The sequence below is a fragment of the Hemiscyllium ocellatum genome, chromosome 44 (genome assembly GCF_020745735.1).
Source record: "Hemiscyllium ocellatum isolate sHemOce1 chromosome 44, sHemOce1.pat.X.cur, whole genome shotgun sequence".
NCBI classification, from domain to species: domain Eukaryota; kingdom Metazoa; phylum Chordata; class Chondrichthyes; order Orectolobiformes; family Hemiscylliidae; genus Hemiscyllium; species Hemiscyllium ocellatum.
In genome coordinates, this window is record NC_083444.1 from 10,309,629 (window position 1) to 10,336,034 (window position 26,406).

General features: G+C 48.0%; 1 protein-coding gene across 3 annotated transcripts in view; it reads left to right on the plus strand.

The window, feature by feature from the left end:
• The window catches only part of LOC132835302 (guanine nucleotide-binding protein G(I)/G(S)/G(T) subunit beta-2), a 111,693-nt gene that overhangs the window by 75,304 nt on the left and 9,983 nt on the right, over window positions 1-26,406 (plus strand). For all 3 annotated transcript variants that reach the window (XM_060854734.1, XM_060854736.1, XM_060854735.1), the window contains 7 exons: window positions 3,296-3,334; window positions 7,363-7,469; window positions 9,508-9,571; window positions 15,014-15,176; window positions 20,212-20,278; window positions 21,980-22,181; window positions 24,881-25,097. In XM_060854734.1, coding sequence (XP_060710717.1) covers window positions 3,296-3,334; window positions 7,363-7,469; window positions 9,508-9,571; window positions 15,014-15,176; window positions 20,212-20,278; window positions 21,980-22,181; window positions 24,881-25,097 — 859 coding nt within the window. The remainder of the gene's footprint in view (window positions 1-3,295; window positions 3,335-7,362; window positions 7,470-9,507; window positions 9,572-15,013; window positions 15,177-20,211; window positions 20,279-21,979; window positions 22,182-24,880; window positions 25,098-26,406) is intronic.

The following is a 26,406-nucleotide window of genomic DNA, read 5'->3' on the forward strand; positions in this document are numbered from 1 at the left end:
TTTTCAACCACTGAAGAAAAATGTTTTAATGTCACAAGAAAAACTAATTTGAAATGCTGCAAATGTGCCTTCAGCCAGATATCATGATGTGGTGCTGTTCCTGTAGCTGTTAGGAGCCAGAGATGGTCTTTTGCTCCTCCTAGCATGTTCTGAGACTGTGGCTGAACTGCGAGTTAGTGCTATTTATACTTCCCTGTCTCATTTCTCTCAGCATCCCACATTAACAGTCTCTCAATCTGACATATAAAATTGAGTTGATTTAGCTGAAAAAAGTTCCAAACATACTTTTTAAAATAAAAACATGCATTCCTAGAATGTGGGTGTCATTGATAAGCTTATCCCTAATTAACCTTTTGAGATGATTTGGAAATGCTGGTGTTGGACTGAGGTGTACAAAGTTTTTAAAAAAAATCACACAACATCAGGCTATAGTCCGCCAGGTTTATTTGGAAGCTCCTTCAGGTGCTTGTGGAGATAAGATCATAAGACACAGCATTTATAGCAAAAGTTGACCGTGTGATGTAACTGAAATTATATATTGAAAAAACCTGGATTGTTTTAAGACACTCATCTTTAAGAATTGAACATGTTTGTTTCAGTTCTTATGTAAATCGGAGAAATTTTTTCAAGTTACATTCTCAAGTGAACTTTAACAATCGGTGTCATGTAGGCCCAGATCATGTATTGAAGGTGTTAGCTCCCTGTGTGAGGCTGTCTCTGCCACAATGGTCAGGCTGATTCTAATCTAACAACCAGATTTACAGAATTGTACATGGATTCATGCAGTTTTTGAGCAAAATAAAATGGAATTCCGCAAGTACAAATTCCCCCCACAAACATGTATGTGTCCATGTGGTTTTGTGTGTGCTCTAAGACATGGTACATTTGCTACGACAACAGATGAATGGACACCGCACAGAATCGACAGACAGGAGTGTTCCCTCCCAGTTGGAGAGCACTTCAGCGGGTCCAGGGCATTCAACCTCCGACCTTTGGGTGACCGTCCTCCGAGGCGATCTTCGGGCAATTTGTGTTACCTGTTCTGAACAGAGGCTGAGAGCCAAGTTTGGTATCCATGGGGATGGTCTCAACCGGGACCTTGGGTTCAGATCACACTACAGGTGACCCCACTGCACTACACATACACAGACGTGCACGCGCGCAAGCTCCCACACTCTCGTGCACCTGCTCACAGACTTATTACCCTTCAGACGAACACGCGCACATTCTCACAGACACTCATAACCCACCCACCTGCGTGCGTACGTTTTTGAGGGGAATTTGTACTTGCAGAATTCCGTTTTATTTTGCTCAAAAAACTACATGAATCCATGTAAGATTCTGTAAATCCGTTTATTTTAGATTAGAATCAGTCTGTACATTGTGGTACAGGGCACTTCACACCTTCAATGCATTATCTGGGCCGACGAGAGACTGTTACTTGAGAATGTTACTTTAAGAATGGTCTGCGATTTACATATGAAAGAACTGAAACCAACATGCTCATTCTAAAAGATGAGTGATTTAACAAATAATCCAGGTCTTTTAGATTAGATTAGATTACTTACAGTGTGCAAACAGGCCCTTCGGCCCAACAAGTCCACACCGACCTGTCGAAGCGCCCCCATCCAGACCCATTCCCCTGCATTTACCCCTGCACCTAACACTACGGGTAATTTAGCATGGCCAATTCACCCTAACCTGCACATCTTTGGACTGTGGGAGGAAACCCACGCAGACACGGGGAGAACGTGCAAACTCCACACAGACAGTCGCCTGAGGCGGGAATTGAACCCAGGTCTCTGGCGCTGTGAGGCAGCAGTGCTAACCACTGAGCCACCCTGCCGCCCACATTTTTCAATACATAATTTCACTTACATTACACTGTAAATTTTTGCTATAAATTTTATGTCTTACGATCTCTTACTCCACAACCACCTGATGAAGGAGCGGCGCTCCGAAAGCTAGTGCTTCCAAATAAACCAGTTGGGTATCGCCTAATGTTGTGAATTTTAACTTTGTGTCCCTTGAGAAGCTGCTTTCTTGAGTTTCTGCAATCCTTGTGGTGTAGGGATTCTTATCGTGCTATTAGGGGATGAATTACAGGACTTTGAGCCAGAGACCGTGAGGAAAGAACAATACAGGATGCTGAGTGGCTTGAAGGAAGACTGCTACCATTCTGTGGGAGTTTTTCCAAATTTCACTCCTGGGTATAATTTGAGTCTGTGCTTGCGTTGGAGTTTTGCCATCGCCAAACCATTACCACCCGATGTCTGGAGGAAGAACGCCTCATCTTCCACCTTGGGACCCTGCAACCACACGGGATCAATGTGGATTTCAACAGTTTCCTTATTCCGCCCCCCCACATTATCCCAGTCCCAAGCCTCCAACCCGACACTGCCCTCCTGACCTGTCTTTCCGCTGCATCTCCTCTCTCTGACCTGTCACCTTCTTCCTTGCCTTCGTCTACCTGTCGCTTTCTCAGCTTCCTTCCCCTCCTCAGCTCCACCCCTCTCCCATTTATCTCTCAGCAACCCCCCCAGCCCACGAACCTCATTCCTGATGGAAGGGCCCGAAATGTCGATTCTCCTGTTGCTCGGGTGCTGCCTGACCGGCTGTGCTTTTCCAGCACCAGGCACTCCATTCTGTGGTTTCACCAGATTTTCCTTATTACTTTGCGATGGCCTCAAATGCTTGAAAACTTTAATCAATGACCCCTTCAACCACCTAGATTATTGGAATGGCACCCCTAGTTTGTATAGTTAGGCTCAGAATTTCCAGCTTAGAGTCCAGGTGGTGCTGTTTTGAGAAGTCTTCACTACTACTAGGCCAAAGTACCCTTCAAATTGATTACAAGATGCGCTGACCCAAGCTGAATCTCTACTGATGACCTTAACTTGGCCGTTCTGTAGAAAAGTTGGATCTGCTTATCAAGCGAGGTGAAGACTGGATGTTCCCAGTTTTTCAATCACTGTATGCTTTCCTTTTCGAAAGGCTGGCTTCAAATTTACTTCATCACTGCCCACGTTTCGATGGACAATTGGATTGGAGCACAGTTCTCTGTGGGGAATGCTAAATATAGTTTTTATTTCAAATTGAGGGCTGATGTTTGATGGGACGGAGAAAGATATGATGAGCCGGCGCAGATCTTGGCCTTGTCTCTTTTTAACTGTATTTCCTGAAGAAGGGCTCATACCCGAAACGTCGACTCTCCTGCTCCTTGGATGCTGCCTGACCTGCTGCGCTTTCCCCGCAACACACTTTCACCTTTTAACTGTAACTTCCTTTGTTTCAGGATGCCAGGAAAGCATGTGGGGACTCCACACTGACCCAGGTGAGTGCTTTAACTGATCTGCTAGCAAAACGGGCAGCTTTCTTTCCATCCTGAGCTGCCCTCGGTTTTTTGGTTGATTTGAGGTCGCTATGCAACAAGATGTTGCAGCAAATTCGGGAGTTAATTGCATAGACCGAAGCAGTCCAGTCTAAATTCGTCCAGGCTGAGTTATGATGTGGAAGAGCTGATTGGACTGGGGCGTACAAAGTTTAAAAAAAACCACACATTTCCAGGTTACTGTCCCAACAGGTTTAATTGGAAGTACGAGCTTTCGGAGCGTCGCTCCTTCATCTGATTGAAGGTAGTTGTGATGAAAGCTAGTGCTTCTAAATAAACCTGTTGGACTATAACCTGGTGTTGTGTGGTTTTTTTTAAAACTAAGGCTGAGGTAGTGAGACAAAGGAGCAGAGGGTATGGAGAGGAACATGGAGTTGAGATGCCGAACTGAGCAACTGTGGTCCTATTCCATGGTGAAGCACCCTATTCCTAGCAATGTGAGTTATAGGAGGAGAATTAGGCCATTCGACCCATTGAGTCTGCTCTGCTACTTGATTGTGTTTCTCAACCCATTCTCTTGCCTTCTCAGTGTCACCCTTGTTTCCCTTGCTAATCTCTATCTTGTGTATGCATTGACTTGGCCTCCCAGCCCATTGCGAATTCCAGAGATTCACCACCCCCTGGCTGTGGAAATTCCTCCTCAAACCAGTTCTGAAGGGGTTTGTCCCTTCACTCGGAGGCTGTGCCCTCGGACCGAGTCATTCCTATAAGTGGAAGCATCTTCGCCAAGTTCACTCTTTCCAGGCGTCTCTGTAGGTTTTCAATCAGATTCCATCACCCCTTATCTTTCTAACCCCATTGAGTACAGAACTAGAGTCCTCAAGTGCTCTTGCTGTGAGAAGGTTTTCATCCATGGGATCATTCTTGTAAATCTCCTCTGGACCCTCTCCAAGGCCAGTATATCATTTATTAGAGGAGAAAGTGAGGTCTACAGATGCTGGAGTATCAGAGCTGAAAATGTGTTGCTGGAAAAACGCAGCAGGTCAGGCAGCACCCAAGGAACAGGAAATTCAACGTTTTGGGTATATGCCTGATTCCTGATGAAGGGCTTATGCCCGAAACGTCGAATTTCCTGTTCCTTGGATGCTGCCTGACCTGCTGCGCTTTTCCAGCAACACATTTCCAGCTCTAACATTTTATTAGATACAGGACTCGAAATGGTCCACATATGATCATGACTGGTCATGTAGCTCAATTTCACTTGTTCATTATAGGAATAATTCTCCAGTCTAATGACAAGGTCTTGGTCTTGAATACATGCAACGCTGGGCAATATCGAACTCTCTGGAGAGAATTCCAAAGATTTTAAACTCTGAAGGAGTTTCATACTCAACTCTTTTCCTTAAATTTTTAGCAGGGGACATAACCCCCGAGACTTTTGTTCGTCAACTCTATTGGAAACTTGCCCAATTTTTCATTCTGGATGGTATTGCTTCTCAGGATTACATAAATAATGGTTGAAGCAATTGTTTTTGATCCTTGCTCCAGCAACCAACTCCTTCATCCTTTTCCCTGACATTTCAGACTAAACAGGCCTGTGTGGTATCCCAGTGTCACATTAGGCTTTAAGTTGAGCTAATTTTGACACCAATGTTGAGGAGACTTGAGTCAACCTCTGTTATGTCACCCCAGTTTTCCCATGTCTCTGCTCATCTGCTGAAGCTTTCATCCGTACCTACATAGCTGCTAGATCTGATTTGTCCTAACCTTTTTTCCAAACTGGTCTCCCACGATCCATCCTTCGTAAAACGTTGATTATAATTCGAGCTAGTGTTGCCTGCGTTTTAACCGACAGCAAGTCCCATTCCTCTATCACCTGGACCAGTTCCCACTAACCGACATTGGCTCCTGGTCGACCAGTGTCTTGGTTTTCAGAATTTCCTTTTTTTTTTCCAAACCTTCACCCCGATCATTTTCAAGTGTCCCAGCCCACACCACCTTCCAAGATCTCTGTGCTTATATAATTCAAATCCAATTTGATCATCCATTGCTCTGCCTTCACTAGCTTGTCCATAATTTCTGGAATTCCCACCATGCACCGCACCGGCTCTCTAACCTACTTTCCTCTTGGAAGGGCTCATGCCCGTAACGTCAGTTCTCGTGCTCCTCGGATGCTGCCTGACCTGCTGTGCTTTTCCAGCACCACACTCCCTCTCAACTCTTGACCTGCAGTTCTCACTTTCTCTTAGTGTTCTCCTGTGCCCTTTACATCAAAATCAATACACCTTTGGAGTCGGAAAACAGTCCCGATCTGCTCCCTTTGTGAGAGCCCGAGCGTGCTGTTTTGGGCGAGATTCATTTGGTGCTAATGTGACTGGACTAGTAATCCTGAGACGCACTCAGAAGCTCAGCAAAGCTCTGGGGATGCCAGTTCAAATCCCAAGAGCTTAAGTGGAGTTAATAAATCAAGCATGGAAAACTAGTCCCATCGATAGTGACCACGACAGTCACCACTGATTTCAGGAACTGTAAAACCTGTGCCCACACCACCTCCCTCACCTCCATCCAAGGCCCTAAAGGAGCCTTCCACATCCATCAACGTTTTACCTGCACATCCACTAATACCATTTATTGTATCCGTTGCTCCCGATGCGGTCTCCTCTACATTGGGGAGACTGGGCGCCTCCGAGCAGAGCGCTTGAGGGAACATTTCCGAGACACCCGCACCAATCAACCACACCACCCCGTGGTCCAACATTTCAACTCCCCCCTGCCACTCTGCCGAGGATATGGAGCTCCTGGGCCTCCTTCGCCGCTCCCTCACCACCAGACGCCTGGAGGAAGAACGCCTCATCTTCTGCCTCGGAACACTTCAACCCCAGGGCATCAATGTGGAGTTCAACAGTTTCCTCATTTCCCCTTCCCCCAACCTCACCCTAGTTCCAAACTTCCAGCTCAGCACTGTCCCCATGACTTGTCCGACCTGCCTATCTCCTTTTCCACATATCCACTCCACCCTCTCCTCCCTGACCTATCACCTTCATCCCCTCCCCCACTCACCCATTGCACTCTATGCTACTTTCTCCCCACTCCCACCCCCACCCTCCTCTAGCTTATCTCTTCACCCTTCAGGCTCTCTGCCTTTATTCCTGATGAAGGGCTTTTGCCCGAACCGTCGATTTCGCTGCACTTTGGATGCTGCCTGAGCTGCTGTGCTCTTCCAGCACCACTGATCCAGAATCTGGTTTCCAGCATCTGCGGCCATTGTTTTTACCCTGTTATAAAAACTTACCTGGTTCACCCATGCTTTTGAGAAAGAAATCTCTTCACCTCACCCGGGCAGGCAATAGTTGCTGGCCAATGATATCCACGTAGAGTCATAGAGATGTACAGCATGGAAACAGACCCTTCGGTCCAATTTGTCCATGCTGACCAGATATCTCAACCCAATCTAGTCCTATCTGCCAGCACCCGGCCCATATCCCTCCAAACCCTTCCTATTCATATACCCATCCAAATGCCTCTTAAATGTTGCAATTGTACCAACATGAAAGTACGCCCAACCCAGCATAGAGGAGGAATTAGACCCTGAATGTTTCTGTTCTGTACGACATAATGAAACCTCTTTATTACTCAACCGTCAACGGGCTGTATAGGCTGGTTTGTAACACAGCTTTAATGCAGCCTTCTCACTGCAGGTCCCTTGCTATTTTTCAATAACCTGCAGCATGGATTTACGTCTCCATTTTGTGTGATTTGTTGTGGATTGGGAGAATTCTCGAGGGTTGAATGACCGGGAATAGCAACCCCTGTACATTTAATGTTAGTTGGTAACGATCTTGTGTTAAGGAGATTCCTCTTTTCCTTCGAATCCGCTCCAAGCGCACACCTCTCTCCAATAATGGACGTATCCCTGATCTCAGGAATAGGCAAACCAAGACAGAGTTCTCCCTTCTGATCTCGGTCGATCCGAACCTGTATCGGAACAGGGTTAACCTCTATGCGTTCAATACTGTGCTTGTCTCTTATAGATTACAGCGGCCCTCGATCCAGTCGGGAGAATTCAGATGCGTACGAGGCGCACGCTAAGGGGTCACTTGGCTAAGATCTATGCTATGCATTGGGGAACCGACTCCAGGTCTGTGCAACACTCTGTGACTGTGTGGCATGTTTAATGCAGTGGAGATTGTGTATTGGGAAGGTGGTGGCTAGTGGTGTCACTGGATTAGTAATCCAGGTTTGTGTTCTGGAGATATGGATTCAAACTGTAGCAAATATAGTGGAGTTTGAATTCAGTAAAAAACTAGTTTAATGATGACTGCTTAACCATTGTCAATTTGTCGCCGAAGCTCATCTAATTCAGTAATGTCCTTTTTAGAGAAGGAAATCTGCTGTCTTTTTGCAAACATAGGGGCGCACAGTTGCTCAGCGGTTAGCCCTGCTGCCTCCGCGCCTGGGTCCAGTGTTTGATTCCAACCTCGAGTGACTGTGTCTGTATGGTGTTCGTATGTTCTCCCTGTGTCTGTGTAGATTTCCTCCGGGTGCAGCAGTTTCCTCCCACAGTCCAAAGATGTGCAGGTTTGGCGGATTGGCCATGGCACATGTGCGATACAGGGAATGGTTAGGGGGCTGGGACGATCTTTGGAAGGTTGGCGCAAGTGCGATGGGTCGAATGGCCTCCTTTTGCATGTTTTGAGATTCTATGATTCGGTGTGGCTCCAGACATGTGTGGTTAACTCTTTACTGCCCCTGAGCAACTAGGGATGGACAATAGGTTCTGGCCCAGCCAGCAATATCGTCATCCCGGGAATGAATTAACAAAAAAAAATCCGGAAGTGTCCTTAGCAGGTTTTTCGAGAGGATTGGACACTGAGCTTCACGGGAGTTTGAGAGTTGTGTTGAAAGCTTGGTGACGGAGGTAGGTTTTGAGGGGAGCAGAGGAAGGCAGCCAAAGAGGGACTTGCAAAACTTGGAGCTCAGGCTGCTGTAGGCCGGGCTGTCAATGATGGGATGATGAAAACTGGGAATGCTCCGGAGCAGTCTCGAAATATCCAAGTATTGTAGGACTAAATCGGAGATTAAAAACAAGAAGTGGGGGCACGGTGGGCCAAGAAGCCGTGGAGGAACTAAAAAGATGAGAGACGTATGGAGCGAGCTGCCAGAGGAAGTTGGTACAATTACAACATTTTCAAAGGCATCCGAGTGGGTAGATGAATAGGGAAGGGTTTAGCGGGATATGGCCCAAGTGCTGGCAAATGGGACTAGATTAGGTTAGGGTGTCTAGCTGACATGGACGAGTTGGATCGAAGGGACTATTTCTGTGCTACACATCGCTATGACTGTTTTAGTTAAAGGAAATTTCTTTTGTAAATGGCGATGCATGTCTGTTTTCTGCCTGCTCCAGAAACTAAAGAATCCCTTCCTAAAACACACACAACAAACTTCCTTATCTCATCTGGAAAATAACTTTTAGGACGCTAATGATCTCTTCCTTTGTTGTTATTATTAAACAAGAGACTGGTTCAGAAAAGACTTACCAGGATGTTGCCAGGAATGGACGGTTTGAGATATAAAAGTAGAAAGGCTGGGACTTTTTTCCTCCAGGAGTGTAAGAGGTTGTAGGGTGACCTCTGTAGCGGTTTGCACAATCGTGAGGGTGTAGATAAGGTGAATGGCAAGGGGCCTTTTCCTTAGGGTTGGGAAGCTCAAACTAGGAGCATATTTTTAAGGTGAAATTGGAAAAATTTAACAAGGACATGATGGGCAACTTTTCTACACAGTAGTTCATGTGTGGAATGGACTTTCCGAGGAAGTGGTGGATGTAGGTACAGTTACAATGTTTAAAAGATATTTGGATAAGCAGATAAATAGCAAAGGTTTGGTGGGATATGGGCTACACACAGGGAAGTGGGACTAGCTTAGGTTAGGAGCGCAGTTAGCATGGAATAGTTGCACTGAAGGGTCTGTTTCCATGCTCTGTGACTCTCTGACTAGTGATTGCATTGTATGATGTGACTCTGAGGTTCTGCGGATGTAAAAGGTGCTATATAAATGTAATCTGTCTCTGATCGTGATACTGCATGGGGAGGCAGGAAGAAAGGGTTTAGGCTAGCTGTGTTTCAAAAATGTCTTCCCTGCCCTTGATTCACTTTCCTTCCGTTTTTCTTATCCAACAGACTGTTAGTCAGTGCATCACAGGACGGAAAGTTAATCATCTGGGACAGCTACACCACAAACAAGGTAGGTCACCGAAATGCTGCGAAAAGCTTTCTCTTGATTATTCTGACAAAGGTATGTGAGTGTGTAAGGAGGAGAAACCGTTACCTCTCGTGAAAGGAGCCAGGTTGAATGGGCGTAGGTTTAAACTGATGTACAAAAGAAACCAGGTTGATGTGAGGAAAGGTTTTCTCAAAACCTGGGGAGTTAGGATCTGGAATGTGCTGCCTGGGAATGCGGAGGAGAAAGTGAGGACTGCAGATGCTGGAGATCCGAGCTGAAAATGTGTTGCTGGAAAAGCGCAGCAGGTCAGGCAGCATCCAAGGAGCAGGAGAATCGATGTTTCGGGCATAAGCCCTTCATCAGGAATTCGGGAAATGTTGAGGCATCCCAGAGGGTATTGAACGGTCATCTGGGTGAAAGTCATGTCCAAGGCTATGAGGGGAAAGGCAGGAGATTGGCACTAGGTGCTTGTTTAAAGAGCCAATGTCAGCCAGATGAGCCATGCGGCTGTCTTCTGTGATTCGAAAAGTCCCTTGTGCAACGCAGACAAAGCTGCTGCGCTTTTGAATCCGTTTCTGCTGAACCAGACCAGATTTCTGACCCTCTGTTTCGGTAGGTGTGGCTGCAGAAACAGAATTAGCTGGAATGCCTGTGTGCGCCCTTCGAGGTACTGAAGCGAAGGGTCTGTTGTTGTCCTGAGCTTGGGGGGGCAGGGGGATGGTTTCACAATGGGAATGTTTCTTAGAAAATGCTTGGCTCACCAATCTGCCCCACAATGGGATCTTTATCTCGGTTTTGTTTTGTTAGATCGCATGCTACAGTGTGATCTCTCTTGAATCATACGCAGTGTGCCTCATGCTAAGCAACAGTCTTTAGCCTCGCTTTAAGACTTCCACTAGATTGTCACTCATGTGAAGGGGATAATTGCACTGAATTAACTTGGGGTTTTCTGACAGGATAGGTGACAGAGTACCAGCGTATATATATTAGGGGTTTAGATAGGGTTGACCATGAGAACCTTTTTCCACGTATGGAGTCAGCTATTACGTGGGGGCATAGCTTTAAATTAAGGGGTGGTAGGTATAGGACAGATGTGAGGGGTAGATTCGTTACTCAGCGAGTCGTGAGTTCATGGAATGCCCTGCCAGTAGCAGTGGTGGACTCTCCCTCTTTATGGGCATTTAAACGGGCATTGGATAGGCATATGGAGGATGGTGGGCTAGTGTAGGTTAGGTGGGCTTGGGTCGGCGCAACATCGAGGGCCGAAGGGCCTGTACTGCGCTGTATTGTTCTATGTTCTATATGTATCTTACAATTATTAGGGCTAGGCTTTCTTTTGAAATATTAAAGTCTGGTGACGTGCGCTACATCAAGGGCAGTGATGTAATGGCATGGGGAAGCTAGACGCCTTAAGGTGTGGTATCTTGGGTTTAAATCCTACCACCACAATGGGCTTTAAATTCAATTTGTAAAGCTAGTGACATAGTTATGAGACTATATTGTCAATTCCTGTGAAAACCCATCTAGTTCACTAACGTACTTTTGGGATGTCATTTGCCTGCTCTGGCCTATATGTGACTCCAAACCCACAGCAATGTGCGGCCACACTTGGAGTATTGTGTACAGTTCTGGCCACCGCATTATAAGAAGGATGTGGAAGCTTTGGAAAGGGTGCAGAGGAGATTTACTAGGATGTTGCCTGTTATGGAAGGAATGTCTCACGAGGAAAGGCTGAGGGACTTGAGGCTGTTCTCGTCAGAGAGAAGAAGGTTGAGAGGTGACTTAATAGAGACACATAAGATAATCAGAGGGTTAGATAGGGTGGACAGGGAGAACCTTTTTCCAAGTATGGTGACGGCAAACATGAAGGGGACACAACATTAAAGTGAGGGGAGATAGGTATAAAACAGATGATAGAGGTAGTTTCTTTACTCAGAGTAGTAAGGGTATGGAATGCTTTGCCTGCATTCGCCAAGTTTAAGTGCATTTAAGTCGCCATTGGACAGGCATATGGGCGTACATGGAATAGTATAGACGGGATGGGTATGACCGGGCGGCACAACGTCGAGGGCCGAAGGGCCTGTACTGCGCTGTAATGTTCTATGTTGTTGACTCTTAACTGTCCTATAAAATGGCTGAGCAAGCCACTCCGTTCAGGGGCCTTTAGAGATGGGTAAGAAATGTTGGTCTTGCCAGTGATGCCCACCTTTTGCAAGTGAAGTATATGCAAATAGAATGTGGCTTTTAAAACCAGGTTAGAACCTGGGGAGAGCTTTACCAAGCTGCAGCGCTGCTAACTTCGGTGTCTTGTGTAAGACAGGCACACAAGATTCCCAAAGCCGTTGGCACCTTTTTTGTTTGCTGTCTTGCAGCCCTCACTCCCAAGCTATATCCAGTAACATCCTGCGTGATTCTGAAGTTCGTGTTTTAGCAAGAGATACCAATTGGATTTAAGAAACAGCATTAAATGCTGTTTGTTATTTCAGGTCTTGAGTATTGCTGGAGAAAAGGCACATTTTTGACCAAGCTTTTCATCTTTATAAATCATTAAAACATTATAAATCATGAGAAAAATATTTAAGAATAATATTTTGTACTGTTTGAGAAGAAAGCATTGATTTGACAAGTTCAAATGTTGACGTGGAGAATGTACCAGTTAGGTGCTGACTGATCATTAATGACCAAAGTTTCCTTAAATTTAAACCTGGTTGATTTTGATTGGTCAAGACATTCTCTAAGTGGACTGCACTTGCTAACTACCCCCTTCCTGTACAGTATGAAGTGTTGGTTCTCTTTATGTTGGTGATGTATGTCCTGATGAGTGCAAGGTTAAGGGCTTCAACAAAACGCAGCTTTCTTCAGCAATATCAGCAGAAAATTGACAAGTGGACCGAGTTTATCTTTTTCCAAACCCCGCGATGGTTGGGAGAGGTGAGGTGGGGAAGTATGTTGATCCCATGGGATAATGGAGAAAGGTACAGCAGGATATCATGTTGGGATGTGATCCAGTAGGCGATGGGAGCCGACTTGTGTGTAGAATAAATGCTGACCTAGACCCATTGGCCTAGTGGCCCTTGCTTTGTGATGTGTGTTCTATGTTCTTAAGACTTGCGAGTAGAAAAAAAAGCATCAAAGCCATAGTTGCAGAGTTGCGTTGTCTGGAGTAAGGACTGCATCAGTAGATGGGATTTGGGGGCATTGAGGTATATCAGTGGTCTTGTGAAAACAGGAACTCCAGTCTAATGTCCGAATCCTCCCTATGGCAGATAGAAAAAAAAATTTAAATGCCCTTTAGAGAAGGAAATCTGTCATTTTTACCTGGTCAGGCCTACAGGTGACTTCAGACCCACAGCAGAATGGTTGACTCAGATTTGTCTCTGGGCAGTTAGGGATAGGCAATAAATGTTTGTGTACCCAGTGATACCCATATCCCCATGAATGACCCAAAGCACCGATGGGTAAAAAGTGAGGTCTGCAGATGCTGGAGATCAGAGCTGAAAATGTGTTGCTGGTTAAAGCACAGCAGGTCAGGCAGCATCCAAGGAACAGGAAATTCGATGAAGGGCTTATGACCGAAACATCGAATCTCCTGTTCGTTGGATGCTTTGTGGGCGGCACGGTGGCACAGTGGTTAGCACTGCTGCCTCACAGCGCCTGAGACCCGGGTTCAATTCCTGACTCAGGCGACTGACTGTGTGGAGTTTGCACGTTCTCCCCGTGTCTGCGTGGGTTTCCTCCGGGTGCTCCGGTTTCCTCCCACAGTCCAAAGATGTGCGGGTCAGGTGAATTGGCCATGCTAAATTTGCCCGTATTGTTAGGTAAGGGGTAAATGTAGGGGTATGGGTGGGTTGCGCTTCGGCGGGTCAGTGTGGACTTGTTGGGCCGAAGGGCCTGTTTCCACACTGTAAGTAATCTAATCTAATCTAACCAGCAACACATTTTCAGCCAAAGCACCAATGGCATTTCAACGTGTTCATGTAACATGAGCATATCATCATACAACGCCAAACAGTGTCTGCCCCCTCTCATTTCTGCGTGGGACACCAAGGGCTGTGATTTTCAAAGCAGTCAAATGCTATTTCCCCCTCCCATCTCGCTCTTTTATCTAGGCCCTGTAAATGCCGGCTGGTGCAGCTCATTCCTCCCTCTTGGGCTTGCAGGGGATTTTGGGAATTGACCGTCACATTAGTGGAAACTGGGCACATTCTTTTTATCTGTAATGTTCAGTGAAAAGGAACGTGTACAGCAGGAGTGCCTTAATCATAAAATCGTGGAATCCCTACAGAGTGGAAGCAGACCGTTCGGCCCATTAAGTTGGAGGAAACCCACGCAAACCTGGGAAGAATGTCTGTCTGGAGTTGGCACAGTCGCCCAAGGGTGGGATTGAACCTGGGGCTGAGAGCTTCACTCTCTTGCCTTCTCATACACAATGCAACCTACTTTGATGACTTGTAAATCAAGAATCAGAACCATGGGGGCACGGTCTTGGGATAAGGGGATGAGCTTTTTAAGAGTGAGCTGAGAAGTTGGTTCACTTGGAGGGTTGGGAATCTTTTGGAATTCTCTTCGCCCACCGAGAATTTTGAATGCCTCATTGTTGAAGTTGAGCTCTTAATTTCAGGTGAGTGGTGGCTCCAATCTTTTGGTACCCTTGTGTTGCCAGCTGGGGCTGCGTTGAGATTATCCATCCCTCCATGAAGGCCCTTGGCCATTGCAAGAGTGTCAGTGGTTGGGCTGTTTATCTGGAGTGGATATCACGTCAGAAGCCAAATAAATCTTTCTTTTTTTCAACATTTCACATGCTCAGTCCTGCTGAATGTTGGTACTGTAGTAGGCTGAATGATGTAAATTGTAGTCCCAGGTTTTTTAGATTAGATTAGATTACTTACAGTGTGGAAACAGGCCCTTCGGCCCAACAAGTCCACACCGACCCGCCGAAGCGCAACCCACCCATTCCCCTACATTTACCCCTTACCTAACACTACGGGCAATTTTTTAGCATGACCAATTCCCACATCTTTGGACTGTGGGAGGAAACCGGAGCACCCGGAGGAAACCCACGCAGACACGGGGAGAACGTGCAAACTCCACACAGTCAGTCGCCTGAGGCGGGAATTGATTCAATTAGATTAGATTACTTACAGTGTGGAAACAGGCCCAACAAGTCCACACCGACCCGCTGAAACGCAACCCACCCATTCCCCTTCATTTACCCCTTATCTAACACTTCGGGCAATTTAGCATGGCCAATTCACCTGACCCGCACATCTTTGGACTGTGGGAGGAAACCGGAGCACCCGGAGGAAACCCACGCAGACACGGGGAGAACGTGCAAACTCCACACAGTCAGTCGCCTGAGGTGGGAATTGAACCCAGGTCTCTGGCGCTGTGAGGCAGCAGTGCTAACCACCGTGCCGCCCGTATTTGCGTATCTTTACAATCGGCCGCTTCCTTTTCCCACAGGTTCATGCCATTCCACTGCGGTCATCCTGGGTTATGACCTGTGCCTACGCCCCGTCTGGTAACTATGTGGCCTGTGGTGGCCTGGACAACATTTGCTCGATCTACAGCCTGAAGACCCGCGAAGGGAACGTGCGAGTGAGCAGGGAGTTGCCGGGACACACAGGTGGGTGCTGCCAGTTTTGTTCTTTGTTGTGGTTCTGTTCGCCGAGCTGGGAGTTTTGGTTGCAAACGTTTCGTCCCCTGTCTAGGTGACATCCTCAGTGCTTGGGAGCCTCCTGTGAAGCGCTTCTGTGCTGATTCCTCCGGCATTTATAGTGGTTTGTCTCTGCCGCTCCCGGTTGTCAGTCGCTGTCCGCTGCAGTGGCTGGTATATAGGCTCTAGGTCAATGTGTCTGTTGGTAGAATTTGTGGATGAGTGCCATGCTTCCAGGAATTCCCTGGCTGTTCTCTGTTTGGCCTGCCCTATAATAGTGGTGTTGTCTCAATCGAATTCGTGTTGTTTGTCATCTGCGTGTGTGGCTGCTAGGGATAGCTGGTGGTGTCGTTTCGTGGCTGGTTGGTGTTCATGGATGCGGATCGTTAGCTGTCTTCCTGTTTGTCCTAATGTAGTGTTTTGTGCAGTCCTTGCATGGGATTTTGTACACTTTATGGGGGAGTGGCGGGTGTTGCGGATGGTTCCACCATGTGGGTCGACACTGCCTGAAAAGAGGATCAGACCCACCATTTTCACTGAAAGTGCAGTAAAAGCTGTAACTTATTCAATAGTGGCACTCCATTGTGGCCACTGTAGCATCAAATTGGGGACCGTTCAGATCTGGGAGGCAACTCTCGGGATTAGAAATAGGGCTGACCTCAAAATGTAGGTATCAGGAGGCACAACCCATAGCATGGTTGATCTTTTGAGGAACAACAACAACTTGCACTTGACATAGCGCCGTCAGCGTAGCAGCCTTGGGGAATTTCCCAGAGCTGGAATGGGGACAGAGCCACCATGAGCAGAAATATGGTCAGAAGCGTTGGTCTGAAAAGAAACTGGCAGGGGGTGAGGAAGGGGCCGTATGGGACTGCAGGACAACCAATCACACTTGGGGAGGTGGCTGTTCTGAAATTGTACACCAGGATAGTTAAAGGCGAGGTGGTGGTATAATGGTGTTAGTTATAATCTAGAGGCCTAGGCTGAATCATTGGGGAGAAAGTGAGGACTGCAGCTGCTGGGGATCAGAGCTGAAAATGTGTCGCTGGAAAAGCGCAGCAGGTCAGGCAGCATCCAGGGAGCAGGAGATTTGACATTTCGGGCATAAGCCATTCGGACTTATGCCCGAAACGTCGAATTTCCTGCTCCCTGGATGCTGCCTGACCTGCTGCGCTTTTCCAGCGACACATTTTCAGCTCTGAATCTTTGGGGGTACCAGTTCAAATCCCTCATAGCAGCTGGTGGAATTTAAATTCATTTCATAAAATTTCGATTTGAAAGCCAGCCCTGGTGACCGTGACTGTTTGTTTGTTTGTTTTTGTTTTTTTTTAAAAATAAAGTCCATAAGTAAGCAAGGTCAGAATGCTGCAGTTCTTGGTGTGTGTGACTTCAGATCTTGACCCTTTCACAGAATCCCTACAATGTGGAAACGGGTCATTTGACCCAACTGGTCTACACCGACCGTCCAGAGTATCCCACCCAGACCTGTTCCCCTATTACTTTACATTTCTTTGACTAATGCATCTAAGCTACACATTCCTGAACACTATGGGCAATTTAATATGGCCAGTTCACCCTAACCTGCACACCTTTGGATCGTGGGAGGGAACCCACGCAGACACGGGGAGAATGTGAAAACCTCCATACAGATATTTGCCCGAGGCTGGAATCGAACCCGGGTCCTTGGCGTTGAGGCAGTAGTGCTAACCACTGAACTGCCGTGCTGCCCTGACCTCCCTCTGAAATGGCAGAGCAAACTATTGGGGCAATTACAGATGCTTACCCAGCCAGTAGTGTGCATGTCCCGTTAAAGAAAATAAATGGACCTCCATATAAAGCAGCCACAAGGACATTGGGTTGAATTCATTGGGACCATTTGGAATTTCTTGACGCGGAAGATGAGCGAGATTGTTAGGAAAGCTGACTGGGATTGAACAATGGGCCATTTAACAAACTATTCCCTGCAGGTGATTAGTTTATATTCTGGTGTAATGAGATTAGATTAGATTACTTACAGTGTGGAAACAGGCCCTTCGGCCCAACAAGTCCACACCGACCCGCCGAAGCGCAACCCACCCCATACCCATTCATTTACCCCTTACCTAACACTACGGGCAATTTAGCACGGCCAATTCACCTGACCCGCACATCTTTGTGACTGTGGGAGGAAACCGGAGCACCCGGAGGAAACCCACGCAGACACGGGGAGAACGTGCAAACTCCACACAGTCAGTCGCCTGAGGCGGGAATTGAACCCGGGTCCCTGGCGCTGTGAGGCAGCAGTGCTGCTGAGACCTCCCTGGCAGCAGGTGGCAGTGTGAGAGCGAGCAGCTGGGGCAGTTGAATGGACGAGTGCTGAAAGGAAAGATGCCGTTGGAGAGGGACAGTCCAGAGAAAGTTGACCAGCCTGACATTGGGTATGGAAAGACCTTCGGTCTTATGAGGAGAGGCTGAGTAGATTGTTCTAACTTCCAATGAGTATAGGTCCAAACAAGGGGTGACCTTATTGAAACGTATCAAGATTTTTGCCCTTGTGGAAGAGTTGAAGACCAGAGGACATAATTTGAGTAAGGTATCACTCATTTAAGCGAGATGAGGAGGAATATCTTCTGAGGATGGTGAATCTGTGGAGTTCTTCACTGCGGAGGGTTGTTGAGGCTGAGTGGTTTAGCATAATCCAAGGCCGAGAGAGATTTTTAATCGGTGAGGGAATCCAGGGTTATAGGAAAGGGGATTTGAGTATCAGATCAGCTGTTGTTAGCTGACTTGATGGGCTGAGTGGCCTACTGTATCGGTGGACGGTTTGAAGTTTACTTGCAATTTTCTGACCGTTTGGTTTTCACCTTTTGCACAAGAGAACACGCACATTTGGCAATTGAACATAACTTTGTTTTTGTACTTTATGGCCTCCAGATGTAAAATCCGATCCCAATGTCCATTAATTATTTGTCAGGAGATACTAAATGGAACTTAATTGATCTAGATATTTGATCCATTTTAATGGTGTCATTCACCGCTACCTGCCACCTTTTTAATGCCTGTACACTACAAAAGAAAGCTCTGTTCCTGAATTCAGATGTTTCAAATGTGGATTAAATAAAATTCTGTCTGCTTCCAGCCTGCCCCATTGCTCGCCACCTGCAGCCTTTTCCCCTGCTCAGTTCAACTTGCTATTTAGTAAATCTTTGATTATTTCTATTGCCATCCAACCTTCTCTCTTCCTAAGTTCTGATGTCTTCAATGTTCTGATTGTACATGAATTTAAAGTCCTACCTAACAGAACATTGCTTGTCATCACAGCTACATCCTGTCAAATTGCTTCCAGCCCCCTCTACCTGCTGTGGTTTAGCCCTGTGGTGTCATTATGAAAGTGGGGTGTTAGTTATCTAATAGATTAGATTCCCTACAGTGTGGAAACAGGCTGTTTGACCCAACAAATCCGCGCCGACCCTCCGAAAAGTAACCCACTCAGACCCATTCCTCTACCCTATGTTTACTCCTGACGAATGCACCTAACACTAAAGGCAATTTAGCATGACCAGTTCACCCTGACCTGCACATCTTTGGATTGTGGGCCTGAGCATCCAGAGGAAACCCACGCAGACATGGGGAGACTCTGCAAACTTCACACAGGCAGTCACCCGAGACAGGAATCGAACCTGGGGTCCCTGGCGCTGTGAGGCAGCAGTGCCAACCACCAAACCACCTGGAGCATAGCAAAATAAGCTTGGTGAACATAGAGGTCTCATACTGTTCCTGTTTTTTTTCCCCCCTATTTTGTAAATGGAGAAAGTGACAAAAATCTTGTCATAATGACCTAGTTCAGGAGCAGATTAAGAACAATGCCGAGTGAACCAATAGCTGCACAGGAGAACCAGTTCATCTTAGATGGTGGAATTGGTGATGATCACACAGTGAAAGCAAAAGGGACATGTTCAATCTTGTACTATTGTTTTTGGTTACCAGGAATTTAAGAAGCCTACATTCTCCCATTATTTTCTTCATTGCAATGCCTCAGCCAATCAACGGCCGTTTGCCAATCCAGCAGCACTCCTTTCTCCTGTAATATAAATTGTTATGATTGTTTGGTTGAAATCTGTCATTCTTGCGTTTTGTCCTGTTGAGTACAAGATGGAAAAAGCTTCAGCAACATGTCTGTTTTCAGCGATATTCAGTGCAGAAAACATTAGTCTTCCACCCTTCCTCCCTCCATCCTCTTCATACTTCCCTTCTGCCAGTCACCGTCCCCCTTTGGCTCTGCACCTCTCTCCCCATCCATCTCTCTGGTCGGTCTGTCTCTCTCTCTCTCTCTGTCTCTGTCTCTCTGTCTCTCTCTCTCTCTCTGCATCTCTCTCTCTCTCTCTCTCCGACCCCCATTTCCCACCCCCTCCACATTACCCCTTTTCCCTACCCTCTCTACTCCCACCCCCGGAAGGTTTGACCTAACAAGGAGGTACCTCCTTTCATCAATGGTGATGAGGACCTGTTTGACCCTCACGCTCACCCCAGGGGAGTACGTGTTCACCGTGGTGACTATGATTGTCTGACCCTCACGCTCACCCCAGGGGAGTACGTGTTCACCGTGGTGACTATGATTGTCTGACCCTCACGCTCACCCCAGGGGAGTACGTGTTCACCGTGGCGACTATGATTGTCTGACCCTCACGCTCACCCCAGGGGAGTACGTGTTCACCGTGGTGACTATGATTGTCTGACCCTCACGCTCACCCCAGGGGAGTACGTGTTCACCGTGGTGATTATGATTGTCTGACCCTCACGCTCACCCCAGGGGAGTACGTGTTCACCGTGGTGACTATGATTGTCTGACCCTCACGCTCAGCCCAGGGGAGTACGTGTTCACCGTGGTGACTATGATTGTCTGACCCTCACGCTCAGCCCAGGGGAGTACGTGTTCACCGTGGTGACTATGATTGTCTGACCCTCACGCTCAGCCCAGGGGAGTACGTGTTCACCGTGGTGACTATGATTGTCTGTTGTTTTGTAGGTTACCTGTCTTGTTGCCGCTTTCTCGATGATAACCAGATTGTGACAAGCTCTGGTGATACAACCTGGTGAGTTCATCGGTTACTTGAGGTGGGGACGCAACGTTGGCATTGAATTGCTGCTGTCTCTTAATCTCACCCTCCCTCCCAAACGAGAGAAAAGTTTGATTTGTTCATTGAAAGTCCGACCCAGGGGTGTTTGTGGGTGAAGGGACCAAGCGACTGAAGTATTGGTTTGTCAGAAAGTGGACTGACCAGTGGCTGGATGTCATCGTACAGCAAACCCACACTCGCTTATCAGATAGCAAAATGGTGCTTGACCAGTTTGGACTCCAGCCATCAGTCTGGCTAAAATCTTCGAGGAGAAAGTGAGGTGTGCAGGTGCCGGAGATCAGAGCTGAAAATGTGTTGCTGGAAAAGCGCAGCAGGTCAGGCAGCAGCCAAGGAGCAGGAGAGTCGACGTTTCGGGCCTAAGCCCTTCATCAGGAATTCTGATCAGAATGAAGGGCTTAGGCCCGAAACGTCGACTCTCCTGCTCCTTGGATGCTGCCTGACCTGCTGCGCTTTTCCAGCAACACGTTTTCAGATCAGTCTGGCTAAGGAAGGTGGTTGAAGGAGTAGATTTGAAGGTGAAAAGGAATTTTGAGGTTGGCGCATTTTGCAATCCCTGGGTGCCCTTAAAGAGCTGTGTACCCAGCGAAGCACTTTATAACGGTGACTCCGTGTCAATATTGCAGAAAATTTCAGCGACTACTTTGCACGTGACCAGCTCCTACGAATCGCCAAAATAACTTTTGTTGGCTGAGGCGTAAATGTTGGCCCAGGGACAAGAGAGGGCTGCCATCTTGGAAACAGCACCCCAGGATCTTTTATATGCAGCAATGAGGGCAGACAGGGCCTGTTTACAGCTGGCAAGGCAGAAGTTTAGGGCTGCGTTGATGTCTAACGCTCCATTTGGGTTCGGTGGACGTTGGGCCAAGCTGCACCGTGGAATCTTCACTCACTGTCTTGGGATACTCCCTACTCTGGCCCGTTTTTTTTTTAGTAGCAGTCACTCGTGGTGTGGTTAAGGGGCTGGAGTAGTAGCCTTAGCACTGAATCCACATCCTGCTACCCATCCTTAAATTCAGCCATGCTTTCTCCACCTCTGGCGGTGCAACCACCAGAACAGAAAGGAAAGAGCAAACATAAGCTGCAAATTTATCAAAAAGCTGACTCAGTAATGTTTGAGGAGAGAAATCTGCCAACTCTGAGCTCTGCAACATTTAAAGCAATCTGACCTTACGAGCCCTATCATTATAATTATAGAAGGAGCAGTCTCTGGGCCTTACCTGATAAATGGGTCCGTAGCTGGCTGGTTTAATACGAATCTCAATCCTTTCCTTGTGGCTTCATCTAGGGTTTGCCTCCAGCCGACAAGCCCAATGGCCCAGCAGTCTGTCTTTGCACGTGCTTCCAGGTTCTCCCCATTAACCTTCATTTTAACACAACAATTGACGCAACAGTTACACTTGAAGGATAGTAAATGTGGCTTTGCCCACATCGCCAAAGCCCTGAGGGCAAACACATCCCCCAGCTCTTACACGATGAGTGTTTGAGATTGTCACTACGCTTGCCTAGCTTTCTGGAGTGCAAGGATGCTGGTTACTCATCGCAAAAAGGCGATTGTAATTTGCTTCCGGTCGGTATTAACTTTCAGGAAAAAAAGCCCATCTGTGGCTTTATGACCTTTCTGCCATGTAAGAACCTTTGCCCTCGCTGTTTTCGCAGTGCCCTGTGGGATATTGAAACTGGACAGCAGACGACCACATTCACGGGCCACAGTGGAGATGTCATGAGCCTCTCCCTCTCACCCGACTTCAAGACTTTTGTGTCAGGAGCCTGTGACGCGTCAGTCAAGCTGTGGGACGTGCGCGACAGCATGTGCCGGCAGACTTTCACCGGCCACGAGTCTGACATCAACGCTGTTTGTGTAAGTTGCTACGGCGTCACACTCTCTCTCTCTCTCTCTCTGGGGACGTCAGTTTAGGTGAAAGCATTGGGGTGGGAGAGAGCTATTGGGGGATGCAGAACAGAGAGAGAGGAAAACATCGAGGAGAAAGTGAGGTCTGCAGATGCTGGAGTATCAGAGCTGAAAATGTGTTGCTGGAAAAGCGCAGCAGGTCAGGAAGCATCCAAGGAACAGGAAATTCGACGTTTCGGGCATAAGCCCTTCAGGAATTCCTGAAGGGCTTATGCCCGAAACGTCGAATTTCCTGTTCCTTGGATGCTGCCTGACCTGCTGCGCTTTTCCAGCAACACATTTTCAGAGAGCAAAACATAACTGGGCAAATAATGGTTTGAATTGAATGCGGCATCAACTCAAAAGCACCATCAAGCTATCAAAACTTGCCAAGGCTTTATAACAGAAATTCTGGATCAGTGGTGCTGGAAGAGCACAGCAGTTCAGGCAGCATCCGAGGAGCAGCGAGATCGACGTTTCGGGCAAAAGCCCTTCATCAGGAATACTTTATTCCTGACGAAGGGCTTTTGCCCGAAACGTCGATTTCCCTGCTCCTCGGATGCTGCCTGAACTGCTGTGCTCTTCCAGCACCACTGATCCAGAATCTGGTTTCCAGCATCTGTAGGCATTGTTTTTACCTTGTTTATAAACCTAAAGGTGTGTCTTCTAAGGCACTATTAGGGCGAGTGAACAAAAGGTGAGTTTGTGAGGTAGATTTTACAGAACCCTTCCAAAGGAAGTCAAGTGGAAATAGTTGCAGGTTAAGAGAGGAAGCGAAAGTGGTCAGAAGTTGGCATGAATAAGGTGGTGAATTGATCACCACTGCACTGACTGAGAAAGGAAAAGTGTGTAGGGTAGGATAATGATACCTGATGATGGAGTGCTGTCAGGGAGAACCTCATTCACTGAAATGCTTGAGACACAATGCTGATTACCATACTACCTCAGGTAAAGGTTGTACTTTTACCTTGAGAGAGTGGCCAGAATGATATCTGAGCTAAACAAGTTAAATTATGAGGTTAAAGAGTGCAGATGTGCTTCCTGAAGAAGAATAAGAGGGTGATGAATCAAGGTGTTAAAGATGATTAAAGAGAGAAAAGGGGATTAATCTTTCTTTGCATGTGTGTTTGTTTTCATACACATGGGAGCAGGGACATTAGTATATAGGAGTCCAGAGCATAACCATAAAATTAGAACCGCACTGAGGAAAGGGAAATTGGAATGCACTCTCCCAGAAAAGCTGCTGAGGTGAGGGGTGAGTTTACAATGTCCAAATGAAGTTTTAATCGAGAAAGGGTGTGAAGGCGTAGGGGAGCAAAGGTGGGTCGATGGAGCCGAGGCACGATCTCACGGAATTGTGGAACAGACTTGGGCTGAATGGCTGATTTCTGTTCCTGGGCTGAAAATGTGTTGCTGGAAAAGCACAGCAGGTCAGGCAGCATCCAAGGAGCAGGAGATTCGACGTTTCGGGCATAAGTCCTTCTCCAGGAATTCTGTTCCTGTCAAGGAACGATGCAGAGGGAAACTGGAAGGAGAGAGGGTTAGTTAATATGAGGTGATTATGATGTGCTGCTGCTCCCATGGCAATGCCAATGGTGAGGAGTGAAAGAAAGCTGTGTAATTGATCTCTCCCCCCCTCTCTCCCCCCCCCCTCTCTTCCCCCCCCCCTCTTTCCCCCCCCTCTCTTTCCCCCCCTCTCTTTCCCCCCCTCTCTTTCTCCCCCCCTCTCTTTCTCCCCCCCTCTCTTTCTCCCCCCCTCTCTTTCTCCCCCCCTCTCTTTCTCCCCCCCCTCTCTCTTCTCCTCCCCCCCCCTCTCTTTCTCCCCCCCCCTCTTTCTCCCCCCCTCTCTTTCTCCCCCCCTCTCTTTCTCCCCCCCCCTCTTTCTCCCCCCCCTCTTCTCCCCCCCCCTCTTTCTCCCCCCCCCTCTTTCTCCCCCCCCCTCTTTCCCCCCCCCTCTTTCTCCCCCCCCCTCTTTCTCCCCCCCTCTCTTTCTCCCCCCCCCCTTTTTCCCCCCCCCCCCCCTTCCCCCCCCCCCCCCCCTCCCCCCTCTTTCTTCCCCCCCTTCTCTTTCTTCCCCCCCTTCTCTTTCTTCCCCCCCCTCTCTTTCTCCCCCCCCCTCTTTCTCCCCCCCTCTCTTTCCCCCCCCCTCTCTTTCCCCCCCCCCTCTTTCTCTCCCCCCCCTCTCTTTCTCCCCCCCCCCCCCCCTCCCCCCCCCCTCCCCCCCCCTCTCTCTCCCCCCCCTCTCTTTCTCCCCCCCCCCTCTCCCCCCCCCCCCTCTTTCTCCCCCCCCCCTCTTTCTCCCCCCCCCCTCTTTCTCCCCCCCCCTCTCTTTCTCCCCCCCCCCCTCTTTCTCCCCCCCTCTCTTTCTCCCCCCCCTCTCTTTCTCCCCCCCCCCCTCTTTCTTCCCCCCCCTCTCTTTCTTCCCCCCTCTCTTTCTCCCCCCCCCCCTCTTTCTCCCCCCCCCTCTCTTTCTCCCCCCCTCTCTTTTTCTCCCCCCCTTCCCCCCCTTCTCTTTCTTCCCCCCCCTCTCTTTCTTCCCCCCCCTCTCTTTCTTCCCCACCCCTTCCCCCCCTCACTCACTGTACTGTGACCTCTCCTGTTTACTTTCCACGCTGCCCGCCTCTGCATCTTCCCCTTTACGCTCGCTCCCTGTCTGTCTGTCTCTCTAGTTCTTCCCTAATGGGAACGCCTTTGCCACGGGATCGGACGATGCCACCTGCCGATTGTTTGACCTGCGGGCAGACCAGGAACTGATGATGTATTCGCACGACAATATAATCTGTGGGATCACATCGGTGGCATTCTCCAAGAGTGGCCGCCTCCTGCTGGCTGGCTACGACGACTTCAATTGCAACATCTGGGACTCGATGAAGGGCGACCGTGCTGGTAAGTGGGGAGCGACCTGTGTCTCAGTTTCCTGCTGTAAGAACGTCTGTCGCGATTGCAGTTGAGGAGCTGCCCAGAGAGGTGTGCAAGTAAGGAATGGTGGCTTTGGAAGCTGTCCATTTTAGAGTCTCTTCAAATTGTGCTGAAAATGTGTTGCTGGTTAAAGCACAGCAGGTCAGGCAGCATCCAAGGAACAGGAAATTCGACATTTCGGGCCAGAGCCCTTCATCAGGAATGGAAATCCTTGTAGAGGGAGGAAGAGAGCTTCTTCAAGGAAGGCATCCTTGCAAGAGGATTCGCAGTAGGTTAAAATCTTCGAGTAAAAAGTGAGGTCTGGAGATCAGAGCTGAAAATGTGTTGCTGGTTAAAGCACAGCAGGTCAGGCAGCATCCAAGGAACAGGAAATTCGATCATTCCTGATGAAGGGCTCTGGCCCGAAACGTCGAATTTCCTGTTCCTTGGATGCTGCCTGACCTGCTGCGCTTTAACCAGCGACACATTTTCAGCTCTGATCTGCAGACCTCACTTTTTACTCTCTTCAAATTGTAGCAATCCGAGCTTGTAACTGGAACTGCAACAAGTCCTGATTTAAAAGTTGGCTCACTGTCACCGGTAGAATGCAATTGCTGCTCGAGAATTGCCTGGAAAGGTGCAGTTCTAACAGTGCCCAAGATGCTCAGCACCATACGGGGCAAAGCATACTGCTTGATCGACACTCTATCCAACATCTTCTATGTTCACTCCTGCCTCTACCGACGCAGAGTAGTGACACTGAGTACCATCTACAAGGTGCATTGCAGCAACTCTCACCATGGTCTCCTTAGACAGCACCTTCCAAACCTGAGGGTCCTAACATCCAGAAGAATGAGGGCAGCAGATCTGTCGGAATACCACCTCCTCCTGCAAATCCCTCTTTGAGCCACCTACCATCCTGACTTTGGAAATGTACTGCTGTTCCTTCAGTGTCACTGGGTCTAAATCCTGGCAAACAACCCTCTGGCTGCCCTACTGATCACACATTTAAGGGAGTTCAAAGTTTGGCAGAAGATTTGTAGCTCGGGTGCTCGTTGTTGTGGTTCTGTTCGCCGAGCTGGGAGTTTTTGTTGCAAACGTTTCGTCCCATTTCTAGGTGACATCCTCAGTGCTTGGGAGCCTCCTGTGAAGCGCTCCTGTGCTGATTCCTCCGGCATTTATAGTGGTTTGAATCTGTCGCTTCCGGTTGTCAGTTGCTGTCCGCTGCAGTGGTTGGTATATAGGGTCTAGGTCGATGTGTCTGTTGATAGAATTTGTGGATGAGTGCCATGCCTCA